We start from the raw sequence: 23,073 nt of genomic DNA on the forward strand, positions 1-23,073 counted from the left end.
ATTGAAGCCCAACGAAAATCTTGGAGGTTTCCTGCTATGGCTTATACTGTATTAGTTCAAGAGAGAGAAGTAAGCTCGTTGAGTATTCCTTCGCAAATAGCAAGTGTGAAATTGTGATTTCTTGTATCAATCCAGATTTAGAGCTTTCTCTGATTTTTTTTCTTTGATTTAAATATTCGTTGTTTAAAGAAGAATTTGAAAACCATTCCCATTGCGTTTAATGTTTCCCTTACCCTACGGGTTCGTGAAATAAATAATGAGTTGATTAATTTGTAATTTTAGACCCGAAGCATGCTTTTCATAGGAAATTTTTTTTGTACTATTATTACCAAAATGTTTTCTCAAGGTTATGGCTGAAGAATCCTTTTTAAGAGTTTTCGAGGAAAAACACAAATCGATCAGAGGTAGAATTTAATGTTTTGTAGGAGACTTTTTTTTTTTAGAAAACGTGGGCTACCCATTTATTGCATGTAGTGGGAAACCAAGAGTATGGAGCTTGCTAAGTATACCGCAAGTTTAGGTTCTATTGCGTTCTCGTTCATCACTTCCCTTTACGGCTCAAAGTAATCAGACGAGATTGCTCTCAGAAGCGCAGTTTTACAAGTCAGACTCTCATTTTTTCAAATGCATTGTTGACGAAGCCTTTCCTTGGAGAGAGTGCATGAGTAAAAAAATATTATCTGAAAAAGTCTACGTGATAATTTCACGTAGACTTAAGACGTAGAGTTAAGTCAGTTTTGATAAACGAGGATTATTTATGCGAATGAGTGTATTGAGGAAGGAAACAGAAGTGCAGATCAGTTTGACTCAAAACAGCGTACTCCAGAGAGAGATCAATGATATTCCATGATTAATTATTCCAGAAGATATTTAAAACAAAATGCAGAGTACTCGAAGAAAACGAGATGAGACAACACTGAAATTTTCTCAACATAATGTTTCTTTATTTCGGCTCAGTACTGCTATCTTTTTGTAGCTAGTCCATTCAACCTGCGGAGCCTATTCTTATGGAGAAGTAGAGAGCTTCGCAAAATATAGAGATGAGTTAAAATTTGGTGAAAGTAATAACAGGTAGTCCTTCGGCACACAATCTGAGCCCTGTGAAAGCAATTATGTAAATACCGGGGGTAGAAAAACTTGTCAAAATAAAAGAGGGTGTTATTAGTACTCATTCGTTATTTTCTTGGAGCGACTTGACCAACTTGAGCGAGCAGATAGTGTGGGAAATGAAGTATTTTGAAGGGAGGTTAACTTGTGAGTGTTGTAAGTTAGGCGATAAACAAGAGTTTGTCAGTAAATTTGAAGGAAAGACTCCCCAGTTCATTACAAGTAGCGGGAGATTAGCGTGTAATGAAATATTTGCTAACAGCACGGCAGGTGTTGGTGGCATTTGTACAGATCACTTCAGGGCTCAAGCTAACCGGATGAGGTTGCTCTCCGAAGCAAATTGCGCTCTCCGAAGCGCATATTCAAAAGCCAGGTTTCTAGTTCAAGTTTTTAAAATGAAATATTTATGAAGCATTTTCCTCCCAAGAGGTATCTCAGATCATATTAAAAACACGATACAAAATACTCAGAAGATGACTAAATGGAACGGAACTGAAAATGTTCTACATCGATGTTTCTTTGTTTCGGCTCAGTATCGCCAGTATTAGCTTCCAGTTGGACTCCGAGCAGAACTTAGGGGTGAATTTCGAGTTTAACTTCCGGTTCTGTTTCGAGTTTTATCTAGACAATTCCATCTAAATGTAAGTGCGAAAGGATTGCAATCAGTAGGAGCAAATTGATATGATTCTATTATTCTGGTTGATATTTGGTAATTTTTCCTTATATGTTATAGAGTAACACGTACCACCGACTTTGGATTAAGTTTGAGCTCGAGTTGGACTTCGAGTTGGAATTCGAGTTGGACTTCGAGTTTTAATTCACATTCGCTAATTTGTCTGTTCGTCTGTATGTGGTCTACAACTGTAGAAATGGACAGTTTCTTAGTATTCATTCGCAGTGAGAAATTGCGACACACTTTGTAGAGAACCAATATCGTTGCTCTAAAAATTTACGGCTTAAACCAGGAAAGAAAAAAATATTCCCCATGTTACCTCGAATTCACCTGGCTATTTGTAAATATGAACTCATAACGTGGCGTTAAAAATGTATGACAAATGAGATAATCCAAGCTTTTCCCTGTTTCGCGTCACGGTAAAATTCACACTGCTAATATGTCTGCTTTTCTGTGGACAGTTTTCCTCTTTTTCAAAGGTGTATAAGGCTTTATTTCATCGCCTAAATCAGAATTTACTTATTTGGCGTGGGATACTAGATTTATGTCAATTTGCTCTCTACTGATGGCAATCCTTCAGTACTTGCACTTAGATGGAATCAGTTACCTAGGTAAAACACCAAACATAACCAGGAGTTCAATTCGAAGTTCACCTCGAAGTTCCTCTCGGAGTCCAACTCGAAGAACATAATAAAACCTTAACCTGCCGTGTTCAATTTTTACGAGCTTTCCAGTGATTAATAAACCAGTCGAGATTGATAGACGCTTGAAAGTTCCGTTGATATAAGACATTTCCCGACACAGCGTTGTTCAAGTTTGATTTGATTTATGTCAGCGTCCGCCACATCACAAGTACTTTGCATCTTCCTGAGCAAGCCCAGCCCGGCTGCTGAAGGAATCTTTTTCTTAATGTATTTCAATTGCAGCAAGAAAAGGAAAGTAAGGAGTTATTTTTGCAAAAAGTAACTTTTAAGAAAAAAGGTAATATACATGTTTTCCATGTTTGCCAACAGTCAATTTTTGAGTTAGAAACCTGTCGATAATCAACGAAAATAGACTATGAATAGAGTAAAGCCTAGAATAAGTAGAATAGAGCCATTCTTAGCCCCACTCCAGAAGCATTAATTATCATAAAGAATTAATAATCTCTTTCTAAAATACAATTAAATACATTTTTCCTTTCTTCATCTTATCCACAAGTTTAATGAGTAACTCCGTTCAGATGAGCCCCACGGACTATTTCCAAAATCATCTTCAGCCCGTCCATTTTCTGCACTGAATGAAGTCTCTTTTGCCGTTGTAATGCCTTTCCCGTGATGCGTTGTACCACACGCACCTCCGGCTCCTCCAATCATAATCACGGAGCCGCTCCAACCAATCTGACACCAAAAGCCAACCTTATCAGCAGCTTGCAGGCTGCTGTTACATGAAGCCCGCACGAAGCCGTCAGTAATTTGGTACTGTCCATCATATTGCACTTTGCATGTTCCCAAGCACCTTGCATTAGGCCAAATTGTGCCATTTCTGAAATCACCGTAGTTTGTGACTTTAGAACGGAATGAATTAAAAAACCTGATATGCAAGAAACAAACAGTTTTTTTGCCACAAGTCATTTTGTGGTATTGCAATTCACGACCTTTTTTTTCAGTATGCTCCTATTGACGTAGAAGCGACTTTTTGTCTCTGGGTTAATGTTGTTGGTGGCTGTGATCACACTTCAGTGGGCTACGGTGAGGAATTGGAAATAATAGTTAAAAAGTCGAATTACTTAAGTACCTGTAAAGGTAATCTTCAAGATTTATGTATGCAAACATTGTTTCTATACATGTCTCAGCTGCCTCTGAACGAAGCAGCCTGGATAGTCTTAAACTAATGCAAGCTTGTATCCTAATGGGCACTAACTGATTCTTTACTGGCAGAAACGAAAAGATTACATTCTCCTCACGAGGAAAATGAAAGAATCCATTCTTTTAAAAATCAGACTTATGGAAGAGGAAGTTATGAATCTATTTTCATTTTCTCTTCATTACCTTCTCCTTAAAGGTTGTGCTATACGGTACGAGTTACAAAATTGATTTCTCGCGCAACACCGCTCTACCTAAAATCAAACCCCACGTAACATTGTACCGGTAACTAGTTAACTTTTGATTTGGTAACACGTTGTTAAGTTTTTAATCGTTTCAAATACACTTTATACATAAGCCAAAATGAAGAATATCTGCAAGATCAACTTTTACGAAATGCCTGCCAAGAATTCCGATCACCTCTTATATTAAACAAGCAGTAGCCTTGACTTATATTTCATTTAGAGTCTTAAGTTAAAAATGGTCTCGTGCAACATGCCCTTGTTAATGTTGTCGTGGCAAAGTTGTCATGAAAGTTTTCTCGTGTAACACAAACGATAGCAAAACATCGATGATGATGACAAAAAATATGTCAGGTCCGACCTTGTTTCATTTTTCAAAACGATACCTTATTTCATCTCTTTTTTTTTCTTTTTGTTTTCGTTCTTTTTTTATTGTAATTAGCAATTTGGCACCATTAAATTTTGTTTTTTCCTAAGCTTACGACAACGTCGAATGTGGAATAAATAATTAGACGACCAATACAAAGGATAGTTTTTGAGCCGAAGAATGCTTTACATTGGAAGTTTAAGACAACCTCGTTTTAATTTTTACCATTATCAACATTTTTTCACGGTTAAGACAAAAATTCTCACTAAACGTTTTCGATTAGAAAAGCAATGAGAAAATTAGTACTTTACGTGACTGTTTTGTAGCTAATCCATATATCCCGCGGTGTCTATTCTCATAGAGAACCAAAGATCTACGAAAACATACTGATGAGTTAAAAATTGATGATAATATCAACAGGAAGACATTCGGCACACAATGCTCTCAAAATGTATTTTACCATCTTCATCATTTATAATTCGCTATTTTGTTTGAGGGAGCAGATTCATTTAGTGTGGTCATTTATAGAAAGAGAATTTAGCATTTTGAACATGTACGTGTTGTAAGTAACTTTACTTTAAGACGTGGAATTTTTTTCAGAGTCAGGCGATAAACAGGAAATTGTCAGTAATTATTAAGCAGGAGACCAGTGCATAAAAAATATTTGCAAGCAACAGCAGGAGTAGGTTTTACTGCAATCTTCCACAGCTCAAGCTAACGAGAGATTGCTTTCTGATTTGCAGTTTTAAAGGACAGATTTCCAATCTTTTTTTCAAATGAAATGTTGATGAAGCGTTTTCAACGCGAGAGAGCGGAAAAGGTGAGACTAAGGTCTGTTTTTTTAAACAAAGTTTGACCGTTTTTTAACAAAACCACGTCGTAAACAATTCTTAATGTAGCCTAACCTTACATCTGAATATTTATTTTTGTGAACGGTGTTAAAATGACCGTGAGCTAAGAGTGGAAGGACAAGGACATTTACTTAATCAGGCCCACTTATTACATAAAATCATTGTCTGGGGTTAGACTTCGTGTATTTGGCCTGAAAAGTTTACCTTGTAATTCCGCTTTTTTCAATCAGTAACTGCGTTTTGATAAATAGGAAGCATTAATGCGAGTGAATCTATTGGAAAATGTAAATATTTGCAAGCGATACGGCGAGGATAAATGTTTTTGCTTACCTAGATATCACTTCCTTTTACGAGTCAAGCTAAACAGACAAGAGATTGCTTACTGACGCGCAGTTTTAGAAGTCAGGTGTCCAATCTTTCAAAAGCAATGTCGATTAAGAGTTTTACTTCGGAGAAAGCAGAGTAAAAAAGTTACTTAACAAAATTCTACTTTATTCCGGCTAAGTATTTCTATCGTTATTGAAACGTAAATATTTCTTGCCTAAAAAAGCTCACATTAAATATTCCAATGTAAAATGTTTAATGTCTCAGGACAGTCTTCCCTTCCTGTAGTTTTTAACTCGTGGATACGCGGTAGCCTATAAACGAGTTGTTGTGGGCGCTATGGGATATGCAAATTGGCTTGGACTCTTTGTAATTAGTCGTCTTCGAACTCGTGATCTATCCTTCTGAAGAAGTCTGAAGTCATGGCGCCATTGTGATTGCATCGATCGTTACGATGGTTATTGTCTTTACTCGGCTGTTTCGACATTTACTAAATTGAAATGGACTTCGAATGTCTCAGATTAGTGCTATGATTAAAGATCAAATTTGAAGGGTCTTCAAATTTTCCATGCGCTAAACATAATAAGGAGCAATGAGAATCACGAGGAGTTTGTGAGTGACAGAGCAAACTGTTGAGATGGAAATTCCCACGGAAACATGTACCTATGACATATAAAAAATGTTAATTTATATAAATACTACCTTCGTTTCGGGGGTTTTTTTATGGGACGTTTCGCCAGTTACGCCAATTTCAGTCTTTTCGTTAGTGTTGTTTCGTTTTGTTTTTCTATGCAAACGTGACTGTTTTGATGGTAAGAATAAAATATGATCGGTTTCTACAAATCGTTGCCGGGCACGTGACCATCCTTTAGCCGGTGTTGTTTTGATCACTTGACGATCTTTTTCGCTCAGAACACACGACCACTTCCTATTTAAAGGAATGCTTTTCCAATCAATTCCATCCTACCCGTGTAAAAAAATACAAGCACGTGCGTGTAATTTAAAACAAAAGGGAAATTCAAAACTAGGAGAAATTGCGAGTGATCGGCCATTCCTGCTACACGCGGGTTTTTTTGGTGTAACAAGCGTGCGTTTCTCCTAAGTTACAATCACCTTACGCACGTGGGAATGCTGCAATCACGGTATAAGCAGTACAAGGTAGAATGTTTATTATCAACCTAGAGTGATTATGTACGATATTTTGCTTCATCACTCTTAGCCATTACTACTACTTAGATATTAATTCAGAGAAGGGGGGGGGAGGGGGGGTTTAGGGCAGAGGTCCAGCTGCACATACTCAAGTATGCACATACTCAGCAAGTATCCATCACATACTCAAGTACTATAATTTCTATTCTTGCAATGGTTTTACTTTCTATCTTAACACCTTAGTTTAGTGATAGCGACTTTACAAGTATATATCTCTGTAATATTTTATCCACGAGTTGGCCACGGGCGCCCTTTGATTCTGTTACGCTTTGATAAGTAATCGCACTTGAAACGTCGCTTTGCAGGAAAGATACACTGTTTATCGTATTTTCTCTTTACTCTCGGTGTGGGTAGGTTTACTGGCATACATCACCACAATTTGAAAAAAAGAATCTAACATAACGCTGTTACCTTGTTTATTTATGATTTTATTAGCTGTTTAGATGATTGCGTTTTGCTCTACCATCTTTTAACCAGATTTGAGTTCCAGTTTATATACCTTCTCCATCTTATTACATTATTTACATAACAAGCGTGACATATAGAAATTCAAAGTTGAATCAACCTCCGAAATTTCAAGAGATGGGTTTTTTTCCTCTTTGCATGATATCTTGAAAAACCTTCTAGGAATTACTGCATTCAGAAAACTTAAGTGTTCAGATCCATCAATGATTTCTTTTCCGGCGGAAATCAAATAATGTTTGCAAAAGTCAATTTGATTGACAAGCTATAGATTGATTTAGCTAATTGATTTGTTGTATAAGCGTCTCACTTACATGCTAACATGGAGATTTGCTGTTTACTTAAATCAATCGCTGGTGGAACTTGTGGGTTTAGTTATCGAGAAGACCGAAGTTGCCTATCTCAAGTCATTCCCTTGCTTAGTTGTAAAAAAGACAAGTCAGTAGCGGAGTTGCAAGTTTTCAGACCCAGAAAATGAAGTTGATCTTATTTTTCCGGCATCTTCGAGACGCTAAAAAATAACGATGAATTAGATCAGATCTCGGTGTTGGGTGGAGTCGTGTTCTAATAGTAGATGTAGAGTGCTTAAAGAAGTGTTTGGCCAAGGTGAAGGTAGGGTTTTAACTTAAAAGTCGATTCCAAAAGCCATAAGGGAATTGGCAAGTGTGTATCACAGATAGAAGTTAAGACGTGTGGAAAATTCATAAAACCTGGCTCCGGTAAGTAGGCTACTTACCGCCTTGTGCAAAATTACGCGTCCCGTCAGACTTGGGTCTCAATTGGGAATTGGTCAAGAGGCTAGGAAAAATCCAGACAGAGGCGGGGTTTTCTATACTAATGTCTGAACACTTTGTTGACTTCCCGCCGTTTGGCGGGACGCGTAATTATGCACACTGTGGTAAAGGGCCCTTCCGCATTAGCTACTAGACGCTGACAAAACTTGTTTCTCTTCACCAAAAATCACATCAAAATTTTTCCTTGCTAAATTTCAAGTGTGCTGCACGTATCAGCATCTCCCGGGGGACCCCTATACATACCTATACAACATTTAAATTGTCATGACAACAACGTATTTCTGACCACCAATCAGATTATTTGCTTCCCACGCATTGAAAGACGATCTCACTCAACTCGGCAAAAACTCTTCTCATTTCACATTACAAATGAGATTTTTGGTCTCTCTGCTGTGAAAACCACTCCATCGCTTGCTCGTCTAGTTCGGGACACTTGGGAGTGAAACGGCCCATTTTTGCACGTTTTGCAAACATCTTAAGCTTGCCAGAAAGAATAGTCGTCTGGTCTCTTCTCCAGCGTCGCACCATGGACTCGCTAATTCCATAATCTCAAGTGATTTCCGAGCTGTTTTCTACAGCTTCAGCTTCCGCGCTAACTTTGATCTTGAAAGCCATACTACACAAAGAGCGGCGTGCTTTTGGCATAATGAGAAAAATAACAGTGACGAAAGAGATACTCGATTGAAACGTTTGTCAGGTTATAGTAACTGAGGGCATTGTTGTGTTTCTTCAGTCGCGTAATAGTATTTAAATCTTCACTGATTCCCTTTTTTTCTTTTGTATTTATTCTCATTCATTAGGTTTTGTGTTCGGTGAGCCATTTCCCAATTTTTTCCGTGAGGTTCGCTCACTCAAATGGCCGGTTACAATGAAGAATTTCGCTCTTTGGACAACACGAGTCTTTTGGAAGGTCTCTAGCTTTTAGGGCCTCGGCTTATAGGTGAAGAAATACGGTAAGAGGGCGGGGATGCGCGCCGGGAATTTCGAAAACGACGCCTATAAAATTATTAAAGCTACCTGAGTCTTATCCGTATGGGAGTAGTAACAATTTATGTCTACCCTTAAAATGTACCAATTCAAACACAAAAACTTAAAAAATCCTAAAAATAAAAACTCTTTTATCGACGTACTCTAGAGCCGGAAGTCAGATCATAAAATGGTCCTTTTAATGCTTATTTCAGTTAATTTTTCGAATGAAAAACACTCTAAAAGGTATCAGCTAGGTCTCTGGAAGTTCACTTAAGTTTGAGAGACCATGAAAGTTACCAGATCGCTGATTTTGACCCCTTAAAGGTACGACAAGCATCCTTACCCATTTCCGATCGCCTCCCCCTTCCCCTCCCCCGTCAGCACCTAAAAACAAAAAATGTGATTTGTCAATGTTACTTCGTCAAATTTACGCGAACTGATTCATTAATTATAAAAACTTTTAGGCACTGATCTGTCAGATTTTTATGCTTGACAAAATCTGTCCTGCTTCGAGGGAGGACGGCTATACTTTTAAAGTTTTGTTCGTCTGTCGGAAATGAGACTAAAGAATCTGCTATGTTCCGAAACTTCACGTTTTATTTTATAAAATCAACTTAATCTCCCGCTCTCTCTCACCGTTCTCTTTCCCACGCTCTGGTCTCTCTCATTTAAATATATAATATGATCCTATTGTTCAATCATCTGTCACTTATCGCAAAAAATCAACCGGAAATCAATTAACGCTGAATAATCTCTCACAGTCTTGACATTATTTAGTAGATTAAAATAACTGTACGTTTGTATTTGTTAAACAGACTATTTAAGTGCATCCAGAACTCGAGCCAAAGATCTTGCGATATCTGCTGTTCAAGCTTTTCTTTATTTTCAAAGAGGCATCAAAATTATTTTATGTCAAAGCTGCAGGAAACTGCTTGCGTGTCACCCTTTATTCAAGGTGTCCGACATGGTAGGACTGAAGATGGCACCTCGCTTTGATAGAAATCCTTTTGTTGTTGCTTTTTACTCCCTGAAATTATTACTTGAAATTTGCTCGGTAATTAATTAAAAAAAAATGTGAGTAATACCAGGAGCCCATCATTCGGAGCCTCCATACGAATTGTACCCTTGGGTCAACCCTGACCCGTATGTTTTTATTTTTAGAACTAAGATATGTGGGGGGAGTTCTTTAATTTCCCGCGAAAACACGCTGACGTTTGCATAACACCTTAAAAAATGGCGGGAGGTTGCCTGATAGATATCAGAACTTTCGTCGGATAAACTTTCCGCTCATTTCGCCGTTATTGAGATCCTTTCGTGCGGCCTGCATGTGACGTAAACAATAGACGACCACAGCTCTCTTATGATTGGCTATCATGGAATCACCCGCGAAAAACCTCGTGGGAGGTGCATCTAAAAATAAAAAGATACGCGACAAGGTTGACTCAGAGGGTGAGAAATGACAAATATTTACCTCCTTTTCTGTACCTTTCTATGCTTCCCCCCCTCTTAAAGAGGATTCAAACAGATATGAGTGTGGTACCGCGTTCACATTATACAGGTACAAAAGGTCGTCCAGAATGAGTGTTTCGTTCTGCAATGAAAATTCCCATAAACTAATTCAGAAATGACTCGTTTCGTATAAATTCGGTGGCGGCAAGTAAGCAGACCGTGTATATTTTATAGTCACTAGCAAGTAAATTTTGCCGGACTTTGAGTTCGTCTCAGGATAGAAATATATAAATACACAAGGAAATTTTTTTACTTTGTAACCGTCCTTTTGTCTTTTAAAAGCTAGAAATTCAGTAGACTCTGTCATATCGGTCATCGTTAAAACTGTCTTCTTTTATGCTACTTTTCGACACAGGAAAAGTATTTCGGCCAAAAATACTCACCAAAAAATAAATAATCCTTTGCCAGCTTCAATAACGACAGGGGATTAAGTTTAGATGATAAAACAACGGATTATGTTGATATAATTACCGGAGGTCAAGTATATTCGTTATAGGAGGTCACACAACTCGGGTAATATTCACGGTTAAAATTTGCATATTTGAGTGGTCGAACGAAAATAATTAATTCTCGAAAACTAAAATATATTTTCACAAAAAAACTACACTAAAATTATTAGGACATATTGGGCTACAAAACATGAATGTAGGAGTGAAAACGAATTTTGGGTGACTTGCCAAAATATTACAGATTTGTTCGATGGATGCCGACATCCTCTCTTAAATTAAACATTTTACGCGACAAACATTGCAATAATTATTGCGACATATACTTTCAAACGGAGTGCGCCTGACGAAAAATATTTTGCTATCTAAGGACAGTATTCCCTCTTCCTGTAGTTCTTCTGTTACTGTTTGACAGGTAATGGAACCTGCGGGAAAGATTTCTTTAATCTTCTCCTTACAGGTGGTGTTTAGGTGTAATGAAAACAAAAGCAGAAAAATTTTGATCAACGTTAAAACGACAGGCTTTTAACTTCTCTTATTTCCCTACTTTAAAGGCAATAATTGCAAATGAAATGTAAAATGTTCAAATGTAAGCTGAACTCAGCAAAATTGTAAAAGATTATATTCACATTAATGATGGAACACAACCAAAGAATTGTTGCTATTTATCTACATATATTTCTTTTTGTTATCGGATTTTCGGTTTTTGCTGTTAAAACATGAAAGCGGTTCTTAAGCTAGAGATTGGTGTTTTAAGATATTGAATTACAGTCACCATTTGAGCAGCATATTTATTTCAATTTGCGGTTAGGTGGAAGAAATACTTAGAAAAACAAATTTTAGAAGCAATGAAATGCTCGAATGTCAGCTTTAAAACTCTTTATGGAGACCAATCTACATTAACAACTCAGAGAATGAAACCAAATTATCTTAATGAAAAAATAAGTCATGTGCTGTTGTTTCATCTGTTAAAAAGGTGTTGTAAATAACGTTAATTTAAGATGTGGACTTTTCCTCATAACCTTAGGCAATAAACAGGAAGTTGTTAGTAATTCTGAAAGAAAGACTCCCCCATTCATTTTAAGAAGCAGGAGACCAGTGCAGGATAAATATCGGAAAAGAACACGGCAGGTTAATATTTTTATTGCATGCTTATATATCACTTGCTTTCACGGCTCAAACTTACAAAAATAGATTGCTTTCTGACGTGAAGTTTTGAAAGACAGGTTTCCAAATGTTTCAAATAAAATGTTGAGGAAGCGTTTTCCTGGCGAGAGAGCAGAATGAAACATTATGATCAACGTTTAAGTAATAGTTTCTGGTGTCCAACTTTTAAACATCTGTTATTTCCTTAACTTGTAGAAAAAAAATGTAATATGAAATGCTTAAATGTATGCTAAGCTCCGCGGAATTCTCACTGAAGATGGACGACAGCCCAAAAATTGTTCCTATTTACCTATATAATGGTTTTCATGTATTTATTTTTATTACCGTATTTGTGGTTAATTGCTGTCAAAGCATGGAAAAGAAAGAAGGTGGTTCTTAATTTGGAGATTCGTGTCTTAAGATATTGAATAACAGTAAAATTAGGCAAACAAGTTAATTCAATTTGGTTGCTTAGTATAATGAATGAGATAAACTGATTTTCATTTTATCAACTTGGAGAAGGAACCAGAGCATTCCTTTCTGTATTCTTACTTTTATAAGTGTACTATTATAACTTCCTTCGTACTTATGCCTATACAACTAAGAAGTTTTGATGTTCTTGTCCAACTTTACTCAACAAAAAAAATTATGTAATGTGATATATTTTCTGTTTGTCTACGCAACAACGTCAAAAGCAGCGCAATTAGCTTAAACAACGCTTGTCTACTTAAACCTGTTCGAAATACATCTTTTCAGCCATGTTTTAAACACCAGCTTGTCGATACTCAAGACCTAATTCATATCTGATAACCAAAGAGCGCGCATAGCAAAAGAAAGAAGCAGTTCTTCTGGGGAGAAGACATTTATTACTGGTAAGCCTGTTTTTTTTAGTAGTTCGTCGGTAAAACCTTTTGGCTTTAACGAAATGTAAATTCATGTTATTTAAAGCAGCAGATTCAAGTGTTTGTCAAATTCTACTCACACTCCATTTAATTTATCTTATTTATGAAGGGTTAAGCTCTAAGAAATTGTTTTTTGGCATTGACGGGAGTAAGCTAGAATTAGGATTATGTATGTATATTGTTACGCTTACGTCGACAAGCGTGCTCTTGATAATTCCCTGGATTTAGAGGACGATAACTCTTTTGGTTTTTATGTTAGTTTTTGTTTCCTTCTTTAAGTACCTTTCATGGACGGTTAGTTTCGTCTAGAGGGACCTTACCTTGTGAGTACCTTTGATCGTAGAATTGATTTCATACTTTTAGCGAGTGGCTGGATGCGTCACCTGTCTCTCAAGGCGGCAAACCTCAACCTCAACCGAGCCAACCCCCTTTTAAATAGAAACTAAAATAATTCACCTTCTGTGTTTTGGTTCTCAGACCACGCAAATGTCATAATTTCATGTTGTTCTTTTTCAAAGGGTAAGAAATAACAACGCAGGAGCTGGGGTATTGTTCTGTGAAGTAGATCTTTTATTTGGTTAGGTCAACGGTGCGATCTCCCGAAGGTCTTTTATTAGTCTCAACTTGGAAAAGGATTGTTTTATATGGCTTTAAGCAACTGTTGGCGCCCGCCGGATTTTTCGCAAACAATAAATAATCTTTGAAAAGTCTCAGCGACTTAGCAAAATTTTCCATCCGTCCAATCTACTAGTACTCTTATCGCCATTAGGTGTCGTCGAGCCAATGAGTGGAGCAAGATGGCCCTTACTCTGCTAGTGCTGATTGTTGTAAGTCCAACATTCTTAGATGCAAGTTCTCAACATAGCAGCGCAAAAGGAGAGGTGTCGATCTTGGGTATGATGCTGCAAGGACACATCTTCAAGAATATCACAAAAGCGGCTTTCGGTGATGTGTGTTTACGGGAATGTTACCAAGACATCAGATGCCAGAGTTTTAACTACGTCTTTACCGAAGACATTTGCGAATTGAGCAACCGTACTAAGGAAGCCAGACCAGAAGATTTTGTACCAAACTTTGAGCGATATTATTTCAGAAAAGACATGAAGAGAGGTGAGACCTTAATGTTAAGTTAGAAAAAAGAGAATAAAGAACTTAGAATGTATTATGGAATGATAAGTGATATATGTAAACAAGAAACAATCCGTTGTTTTCCAGTGCCTCTCGGGTCCGTTCCAGAACTTCCGGCTGAAACGTGTAAAGAGATTAAAACAAGTGAAGGAGGGCAAGCGGTCAGTGCGAGATACTGGATTTTCTCCATCATACCTGAAAAGATTGTATTCGCTTACTGCGACATGAAAACAGAAGGTACCTTAATTCATCACGAAAATCGATGTTTAAGTTTTTTGCCTTTATCCTCTCAGAGAAAACTCCACATTAAAAAATGTAGACAATCATTACTGGCCCTAAGATCATTTCAGTTTGGAATGTAAAATGCGATTGAGCTATAAATATTTACACAAACAATTGCCTGTTGTGCAGCATTTGCATGGTTTGTCATCAATACTTCTGCCGTATCGTTGCCAAGGCCTTTGTACACTGATATGTGTAGTTTTGAATTGTGTTGTTCCAACAAATTTGAACATCCTTCCACGAATCGTGTTACGATATAACCAAGGACGCCTAGGTGTTGAAAAATAATGCCAGCGATACTGAACAGGTCTCATGTTACTTCTTCCTATGTTTCCTTTTGGAGTTACAAGCAGCAATAATCATCATTCGGAACTCTACTACTGACTATTTAATGTTTTTTCAGATGTTGACGAATGCAGTTCTTCCATCCCCATTTGTGATCCAAAGGCCAACTGTCAGAATACGGAAGGCTCATTTCATTGTCAGTGTGTGACTGGATTCTCTGGTGATGGGAGATCTTGCACCGGTAAAGTTATTTTTCAAGGCAGACTTGGTGGTTGCATGGTAAACACAGAGGTTTGGGCCCTAATCGTGTAAGCTTGTTATGTTCTTGAAAAAGGTTCTTTACTTTCCGTTACTTTCCGTTACTTTTCAACAAGAAAGGGGCAGTAAATAGGTAGTAGAAAATTTTCAGAGAATCGAATCGACAAAAGATTTGAGGATGTGTAGGAGGGAGAGTGGGGGGGGGATATTTAAATTGTGTTATTCCAGGTGTTAAAAAATAGTACTACCGATAGTGAACAGGTCTCTCACATAACTTCTCCCTGTGTTTCCTTTTAGAGTTACAAGCAGTAAAAGTCATCAGTCGGAGCTGCACTACTGACTTTTTGATTTCTTTGTAGATGTTGACGAATGCAGCTCTTCCATACCCGTCTGTGATCCAAATGCCAATTGTCAGAACACTGAAGGCTCATTTCACTGTCAGTGTGTGAGTGGATTCTCTGGTGATGGGAAATCTTGCACAGGTAAGTTTATTTTTAGCATCTTAATAGCAACATCCATCCTAAAAAGAGTGGTTTGATATAACCATATGTGTCCTAATTTCTTTTTTGTTGGTTAACATGTAATACCAAGCAGCATGACCAGGTAGTCTGCCACTCATAGCCCTTAAGCTTAGCTTCAAAGAGTAATTTGCTTGTGGAGTTCTCGCTCTGTTTCCTTTTAGAATTATGGGCGGAAAGAATCATCAATCAGAGCTCCACTTCTGACTATTTGGTTTATTTGCAGATGTTGACGAATGCAGTTCTTCCATCTTTGACTGTGATCCAAAGGCCAATTGTCAGAACACAGAAGGCTCATATCTTTGTCAGTGTTTGACTGGATTCTTTGGTGACGGGAAATCTTGCTCCGGTAAGGATATTGTTGAGAGTTAGGGTGATAACTTGATGAACGCCGAGGTTTTGGCCTTAGTCTTATAAGTGTGTTATGTTTTGGATATAGACACTTTAATTTTTGGTCCCTTTCTTGAGATAAGGGGACACAAATAGTTACCAGTACACTGTTAGGAAATAAAATTAAAAAGAGATTGACGGAGGGTGGAAATAAAACAAAATAAGAGTCAGCGAAAGTGAGACTTTTCTCCCTTTGTTATAAACGGTTGTAAATACGTTTTTTTCTGTTTATTCTTATCATTTAACATATTAACATGAACAATCTACTTGATTAGTTTGGGCACAAAGCAACTCAACCAACTGGGTGCGAATCAACTAAGCCGGGTACAAAGCGACTGGGCTTTGAATGAAACGTCCCTGGTATAAGAAGGCTGGTAACGGGTTAAAATATAACACAAACCAGCAGAATCAGGTCATTTGTCAGTTATCCCTCTCAACCTTGCCCTTAAGGAGTGATTAATTTATTATCAGAAAACTTAAAGTTTCATGAAAGTATGTATTGTTTTTAGTATGCTGTCGACTATTAGCTATTGCTGAAGTGTTTTAGAGATGCATTTTACTTTGGCATTAAAAACTTATCTTAGTTGTTAAGTTTTGAATGATGTTGTTCCAAAAAATTTGAACATCTTTTTACGAAAGGTGTTTCGATGTCACAAAGTGTACGCAGGTGTTGAAAAATAACACCATCGATATTGAACAGGAGTCTTGTCACTTCTCCCTGTTTCCTTTTTTTTTAGTTACAAACAGTAATAAACATCAATAGGAGCTCCACTACTGACTATTTAATCTCTTTACAGATGTTGACGAATGCAGTTCTTCCACCCCCGTCTGTGATCCAAAGGCCAATTGTCAGAATACGGAAGGCACATTTTATTGTCAGTGTGTGAGTGGATTCTCTGGTGATGGGAAATCTTGCACCGGTAAGTTTATTTTTTAAGGCAGACTTGGTGGTTACATGGTAAACACAGATGTTTGGGCCTTACTCATGTAAGTGTGTTATGTTTTTGAAGTAGATTCTTTACCCTCCGATCCCTCTATACAGGAAGCAATAAATAGGTAGTGGTGTAGTTTTAGAAAATTGAATCATGAAGAGACTTAAGGAGGATGTGTAGGATGGAGGAAGGAGGGGATTTGGAACTTTGTTATTCAAGGAATATACATATCCATCTTAGTAAGAGTGGTTTAATATAACCATATGTGTTCTAGTTTCTTTTTTGCCGATTAACATATAAGCTCCAACAAATTTAAGCATCCTTTCACGAAAAGCACCAATAACACCACCAAAACGCAAAATAACACCACCGATATTGAACAGGTCTCATGTCACTTCTCCCTACGTTTCCTTTTAATGTTACAAGCAGTAAAAATCATCAACCGGAGTTCCACCACTGACTACTTGTCTTCTTTGTAGATGTTGACGAATGCAGCTCTTCCATACCCGTCTGTGATCCAAATGCCAATTGTCAGAATACTGAAGGCTCATTTCACTGTCAGTGTGTGAGTGGATTCTCTGGTGATGGGAAATCTTGCACAGGTAAGGTTATTTAAGGAACATTTGGTGGCCAAGTATATGATGCAATGGTTTCGATCCTAGCCCAGTTAATCTATTGTGTTATGGTGGCACTCTAGCCAAGATGAAGAAATAAGTAGAGTTGAAAAAAACTTGTAAGGAAATGAGATGAGACTGGATTTTCTGCTGACGGGAAATCTTGCTCCGGTAAGGATATTCTTGAGAGATAGGGTGGTAACTTGATGAACGCCGAGGTTTTGGCCTTAGTCTTGTGAGTGTGCTGTATTTTGGGGCTAGACACTTTACTCTTTGGTCCCTCTCTTGAGATAATGAGAACACAAATAGTTACCAGCGCACTCTTAGAAAATAGAATAAAAAAGAGACTGAAGGAAGGTAGAAATAAAACAAAATAAGAGCCAGCGAAAGTGACACTTTTATCCCTTCGTTATAAACGGTTGTAAATTCGTTTATTTAAAAAAATATATAAAAACAATAAAATAAAAGTAATACTTCATAAGTAATAAAATATAAAACAAAAAAAGAGCCAGCGAAAGTGAGACTTTTATCTCTTTGTTATAGACGGTTGTAAATTCGTTTATTTCTGTTTATTCTTATCGTTTAACATATAAGCATGAACAATCTACTTGATTAGTTTGGGTACAAAGTGACTCAACCAACTGAGTGCGAATCGACAAAGCCAGGTACAAAGTGACTGGGTACGAAACGCCCCAACCAGCATAACCAGGTCACTTGTCACATATCCCTTTCAGCCCTACCTTCAAGAAGTGACTTATTTGTTATCAGAAAACTTGCAGTTTAATGAAAGTATATATTGTTTTTAGTATGCTGTCGGTTATTAGGTATAGACGAAGTATTTCAGACATGCACTTTACTTTGGCATTGAAAGTTTTGAATGGTGTTGTTCCAACAAATTTGAACACCCTTTCACGAAATGTGTTGCGATGTAACAAAGTGCGCCCATATGTTGAAAAAGAACATCGCCGATATTGAACAGGTCTCTTGTCACTTCTACCTGTGTTTCCTTTTAGAGTTACAAGCAGTAAAAGTCATCAATCGGAGCTCCACTACTGACTGTTTAATTTCTTTGCAGATGTTGACGAATGCAGCTCTTCCGCCCCCGTCTGTGATCCAAAGGCCAATTGTCAGAATGCGAAAGGCACATTTCATTGTCAGTGTGTGACTGGATTCTCTGGTGATGGGAAATCTTGTATCGGTAAGGCTATTTTTTAAGGCAGTTTTGGTGGTTGCATGGTACGTAATGCATGTAAGTGTGTTATGTTTTTGAAGTAGATTCCTTACTCTCCGATTCCTCTCTAAGGGAACCAATAAATAGGTAGAAGTGCAGTTTTAGAAAATCGAATCATTAAGAGACTTAAGGAGGATGTGTAGGATGGAGATTTCGAACTTTGTTATTCAAGGAATATTAACATCCATCCAAGAAAGAGTGGTTGGATATAACCATATGCGTCCGTATTTCTTTGTAGTTGGTTAACATATAACACCAACCAGCATGAACAGGTAGTCTGTTACTCAAATCCCTTAAGCTTAGCTTCAAAGAGTAATTTTCTTGCGGAGTTCTCGCTCTGTTTCCTTTTAGAGTTAAGGGCGGAAAGAATCAATTTCAGAAAATCGAATTAACAAGAGATTTAAGGGTGTATAGGAGGGAGAGTTGAGGGGGGAAAATTTTAAATTGTGTTATTCCAGGTGTTGAAAAATAGTACCACCGATATTTAACAGGTCTCTTGTCACTTCTTCCTATGCTTCCTTTTAGAGTTACAAGCAGTAAAAGTCATTAATCGGAGTTCCACTACTGTCCATTTGATTTTTGTAGATGTTGACGAATGCAGCTCTTCCATACCCGTCTGTGATCCAAATGCCAATTGTCAGAATACTGAAGGCTCATTTCACTGTCAGTGTGTGAGTGGATTCTCTGGTGATGGGAAATCTTGCACAGGTAAGGCTATTTAAGGCACATTTGGTTGCCAGGTAGATGATGCAATGGTCTCAATCCTAGGCCAGTTAATATATTGTGTTATAGTGGCACTCTTTAGCTAAGAAGAAGAAATAGGTATAGTTGAAGAAAACTTCTAAGGAAATTAGATGAATTGCTAGGAGGTTATTTCTGATTGACTAAAAACCCATCTAAGAGGGCTTATAATCCTATTATAGCACACCTGTTCGTTATTGCTTTGATTTTTTAGTATCCAGTTGAAGGATCCTTCTTCCTTTATATCCTTACGCTTCCTCCTCTTGTCTTCTACATTATTTTTGGGTAGGGAAGACCTATTGCCGCGACATTCTGCTTCTCAGTTTATTTTAATCGGTACAATCTCTGAACACTGTAAGCGACCTCAGCTCGTGTTATAAAATTATTGAAAACGACGTAAGTGCAGTTAAAAACAGCAGCAACTACAAAAACAACAGCAAGAAAACTTCTAAACTGCTAAAGGGGCTCGTTTTGGCGAAATGTCCTTATTTCTCTCACACTGTATGTATTTTGGAATTTTGATATTTTAATATATTTTCAACCAAGTCTTCTCCATGGTTACTTCTTTCATTGCTTCTCGGTGATAAATTTTACTTTTTGCCAATGTTATTTGTTATTGCTCTCCTCGAACGTAGCAGGCAGGTTTTTTCTCATCTACCACCAGGGGAGAATTGACAATAAGATCTTGGGAGTTAAAGGGTTAAGCATGATTTCCACAGCACTCCCGAGACCGTTCCTCGGATGATTTAAAGCCTAATTTAAATGATTCAAGCACAGCTGAGGCCAGTTTGATCTCAGGTACCTCCAATACTTAGTCAGTACTATGTTGATCACACAGCCACTAATGAGGACGCTCCTATCCGTTTAATGGGCGGTGGAGCAAACTACGGCCGTGTAGAGGTTTATCACAACGGGAAGTGGGGCACAGTGTGTGATGATCACTGGACAATTAACGAAGCCAATGTGGTTTGTCGTCAGCTCGGCTTCTCTAGTGCATCTCAGGCTAGTTGTTGCGCTAAATATGGTCAGGGTTCTGACCCAGTCTGGATGGATGATGTCTACTGCCAAGGGGGAGAGGCAATGTTATCTCGATGTAGGTTCCCTGGCTGGGAAAAACATAACTGTGCACATAGTGAGGATGCCAGTGTGGCGTGCAATAACTAGACTGGTCGCAAAGAAAAAAAAATTTCCACAAAACAATTTTTTTTGTAACAAGTTATTTCGTGGCATTGATCTCACGACCTGATTGTAGCATTGTCATATTGACACGTTGCTAGTTTTTGATCTCGGTTCAAAAATTAGCAACGCAAGATGACGAATATTTGCAAGATCAACAATCATGCTTGGAGGCAAACAGTACTTGTCAATTACTTCCGAACCAGCCAATTAGCACGTGCGAGAGGCACTGTTTACGTATTTGGTACACTCGTCACAATGAGATAATTACCGAATACAACATATTAAAATATTTTAGGGCAATTAAGGTTTACCAATAATTTCGGTAATCATTATCCGTGGCGTATTTTGAACAATCATCTCATTTTTCTATAGGTGTTTAAACACATTAGCGACACCGCTGTAGACGTACATCTTTTTTTTCCGCCTTTTATGGAATTTTTTTGGCACGTGCACCCGAAAAAAAAATGGAAAAACAAAGCCATTCTAGTTATTCTGCGGAGCATATTTCGTATAAGACCTAAGGATCGAAAGCAAAAAAAAAAAAAGATGATATGAAAGATAGAAATGATGATGATAATAATTATCATAGTGTTTAACAAACAAGAGCTTGTTAAACATGAGAGCCTTAGGAGGCTTAAATTTGGCAAGACTGTCTCTAAAAATAATCTCGTGTAACGTAGCGTTAGTAGTAGTTTTCGCAGCAAATTTGCGATAAAAGGTGTATTGTGTAAGAGCAGTATTGGTAGAAGGTTCGGTACAGGCAACGCTATTATTTGATTTACGTAATGATAAGTAAGTCTCCAAGAGGACTCAGCGCTGGAAATAGCGAGATGATACATTTAGATAGACGAATTTAATAAGCAACAAGGAGGGGTTGCCATAGACCTCCTAATGGTAACATGATCAGCAATCTTTTGTGTTCATGAAAATTAGCCTTATTATTCTTGCCTTTGAATGAAAACTTAATAATTTGTACACATGTAACTGGAGCTAGAATGGTTAATTCACATTAATGTAAGTGAATGACAGTTAGTTTTGCCATCTATGGAAGTCAAATGTATTTGATAGCAGCAAGTCTAAGGCCTTGTGCCGTTAGGGGACTTTTTTCAGAGCGTGTATTCAATCATGACCAATTTGTATACCTTTGATAGTAATAGAATATAATTGCTGTACATGTTGGTGTTACAATGAAAAAAAAATTAAATATGACTTTGGACCATTTTTTGCGTAATTCCATATTTGAAATACATAGCTTTTTCTTGGCAGACACGTTTATGCGGGGTGATGCACGAGAAACTTAACAAGCCTTGTGCTTATAAGGCGATACTACTGTAAAACGTAATACTATCGAAGCATTTGAAAATATATAGTACAAGTTATTAAACGTGTAGGTTTTGAAATGAAAAATTTTTTTATTTTTCGTCTAGGTGGGCCTATTCAATCATACTCAAATTGCATATCACTGGTAGTAATAAGGCATTGCTATTAGGCAAGAGTTATTTTTGACACTATAATAAAAATACCGTCTTCACAGACCTCTGGAATTATAGTAATTAGCTGACCAACGAGAAGAATTAAATCACAGACTTGTCTAAGGATATGATACGTTGCGGCGTAGCATACGTAACAACGGGGTTTTCCACGTAATGAGCCAATCATGGCCAGAAATTCCGAATCGCGCATGCGCAATAGACCGCAAGACTTAGAGTCTTAGAAGAGTCTAAAAACTCGCTGAAGAATACAAAGCTTAGTATGGGATTCATTTAAAACCAGTTAATAAAATTCGTATCATGGACGTAACCCCGCCATCCCAATGTCAGTTTGAATGATACTCATCAGTACTTTCATTACAGAATTACAGTGTTTTGGTAAATGAAACAGTCGTTGCGGTTTTTTCCGTTATAACTTACAACGTTTTATTCCCATTACAATACGGAAAATGGCGTCTATCTTAGTAAATATCATTTCCCGAATCTTAACTCAGCCGAAATCCCTTACTGGTATCGATCCATCCCAATCAAATTGTTTAAGTTCAAAGATGTCATTCCACGTTTACGGCAAAAAGAACTTTGCAAACCCTAAAAATATTGCTGCTTTTTTTTTTGCCTACTTTCAGCAAAAATGAACGCATCTACGAACAGTAATCTTCCTTCGATCGCGCTGAAATAACAGTATTGAACGTCTCTCTTCCTCGCACTAAATGCTGTGCAAAAACGATCGCTATTTTAATACCTACGGCTCAATGACAGATAAAAGACTGGTAACTACAGGGGGTGATCACGAGGCTGGGGGCTCGGTATAAGATGCCCTTTTGGAGAAATTTAAGAATTTTTTGTTTTGGTTTCGCGCGGGAAAAAAAATCAAAACAATAATGAAAAATGTCTGATCGTCACCCGGTCCGTGACCCCCTCATATATATTTGCGGTCCACCAGAAGCTCAGTTAAAATATGTGACAAAACAAAGTGAAGGTGGTAATGAAGTCCTATTCTGGCTGGCGGTCAAGAATGCCGCACTAATGCAATGGCACAAATTGAAAAAAGACACCCCAGGCCTTGCATACATTGACATGCTAAATGGAATCATCCCTGGCCATGCGTTTAAGATCAGTTGAGAGAGTGATCGAATTGAAGGCCGACTTTCAAACCGCTTCAATCACAAATCAGACTCTG

General features: G+C 37.6%; 1 protein-coding gene and 1 pseudogene across 1 annotated transcript; one reads left to right on the forward strand and one right to left on the reverse strand.

The window, feature by feature from the left end:
* Nucleotides 1–23,073, reverse strand: part of LOC149052624 (uncharacterized) — a 45,125-nt pseudogene that overhangs the window by 19,010 nt on the left and 3,042 nt on the right.
* LOC149052626 (uncharacterized) lies at nucleotides 11,138–21,622 on the forward strand. The gene is made up of 11 exons (XM_089203860.1): nucleotides 11,138–12,815; nucleotides 13,615–13,955; nucleotides 14,061–14,210; nucleotides 14,659–14,781; nucleotides 15,158–15,280; nucleotides 15,543–15,665; nucleotides 16,504–16,626; nucleotides 17,118–17,240; nucleotides 18,328–18,450; nucleotides 19,069–19,191; nucleotides 20,063–21,622. The coding sequence occupies exons 2-11, from the start codon at nucleotides 13,643–13,645 to the stop codon at nucleotides 20,386–20,388; spliced, it is 1,650 nt and encodes a 549-aa protein (XP_089059986.1). The 5' UTR covers nucleotides 11,138–12,815; nucleotides 13,615–13,642; the 3' UTR covers nucleotides 20,389–21,622.

The sequence above is a fragment of the Pocillopora damicornis genome, chromosome 1 (genome assembly GCF_964200805.1).
Source record: "Pocillopora damicornis chromosome 1, jaPocDami1.2, whole genome shotgun sequence".
NCBI classification, from domain to species: Eukaryota; Metazoa; Cnidaria; class Anthozoa; order Scleractinia; family Pocilloporidae; genus Pocillopora; species Pocillopora damicornis.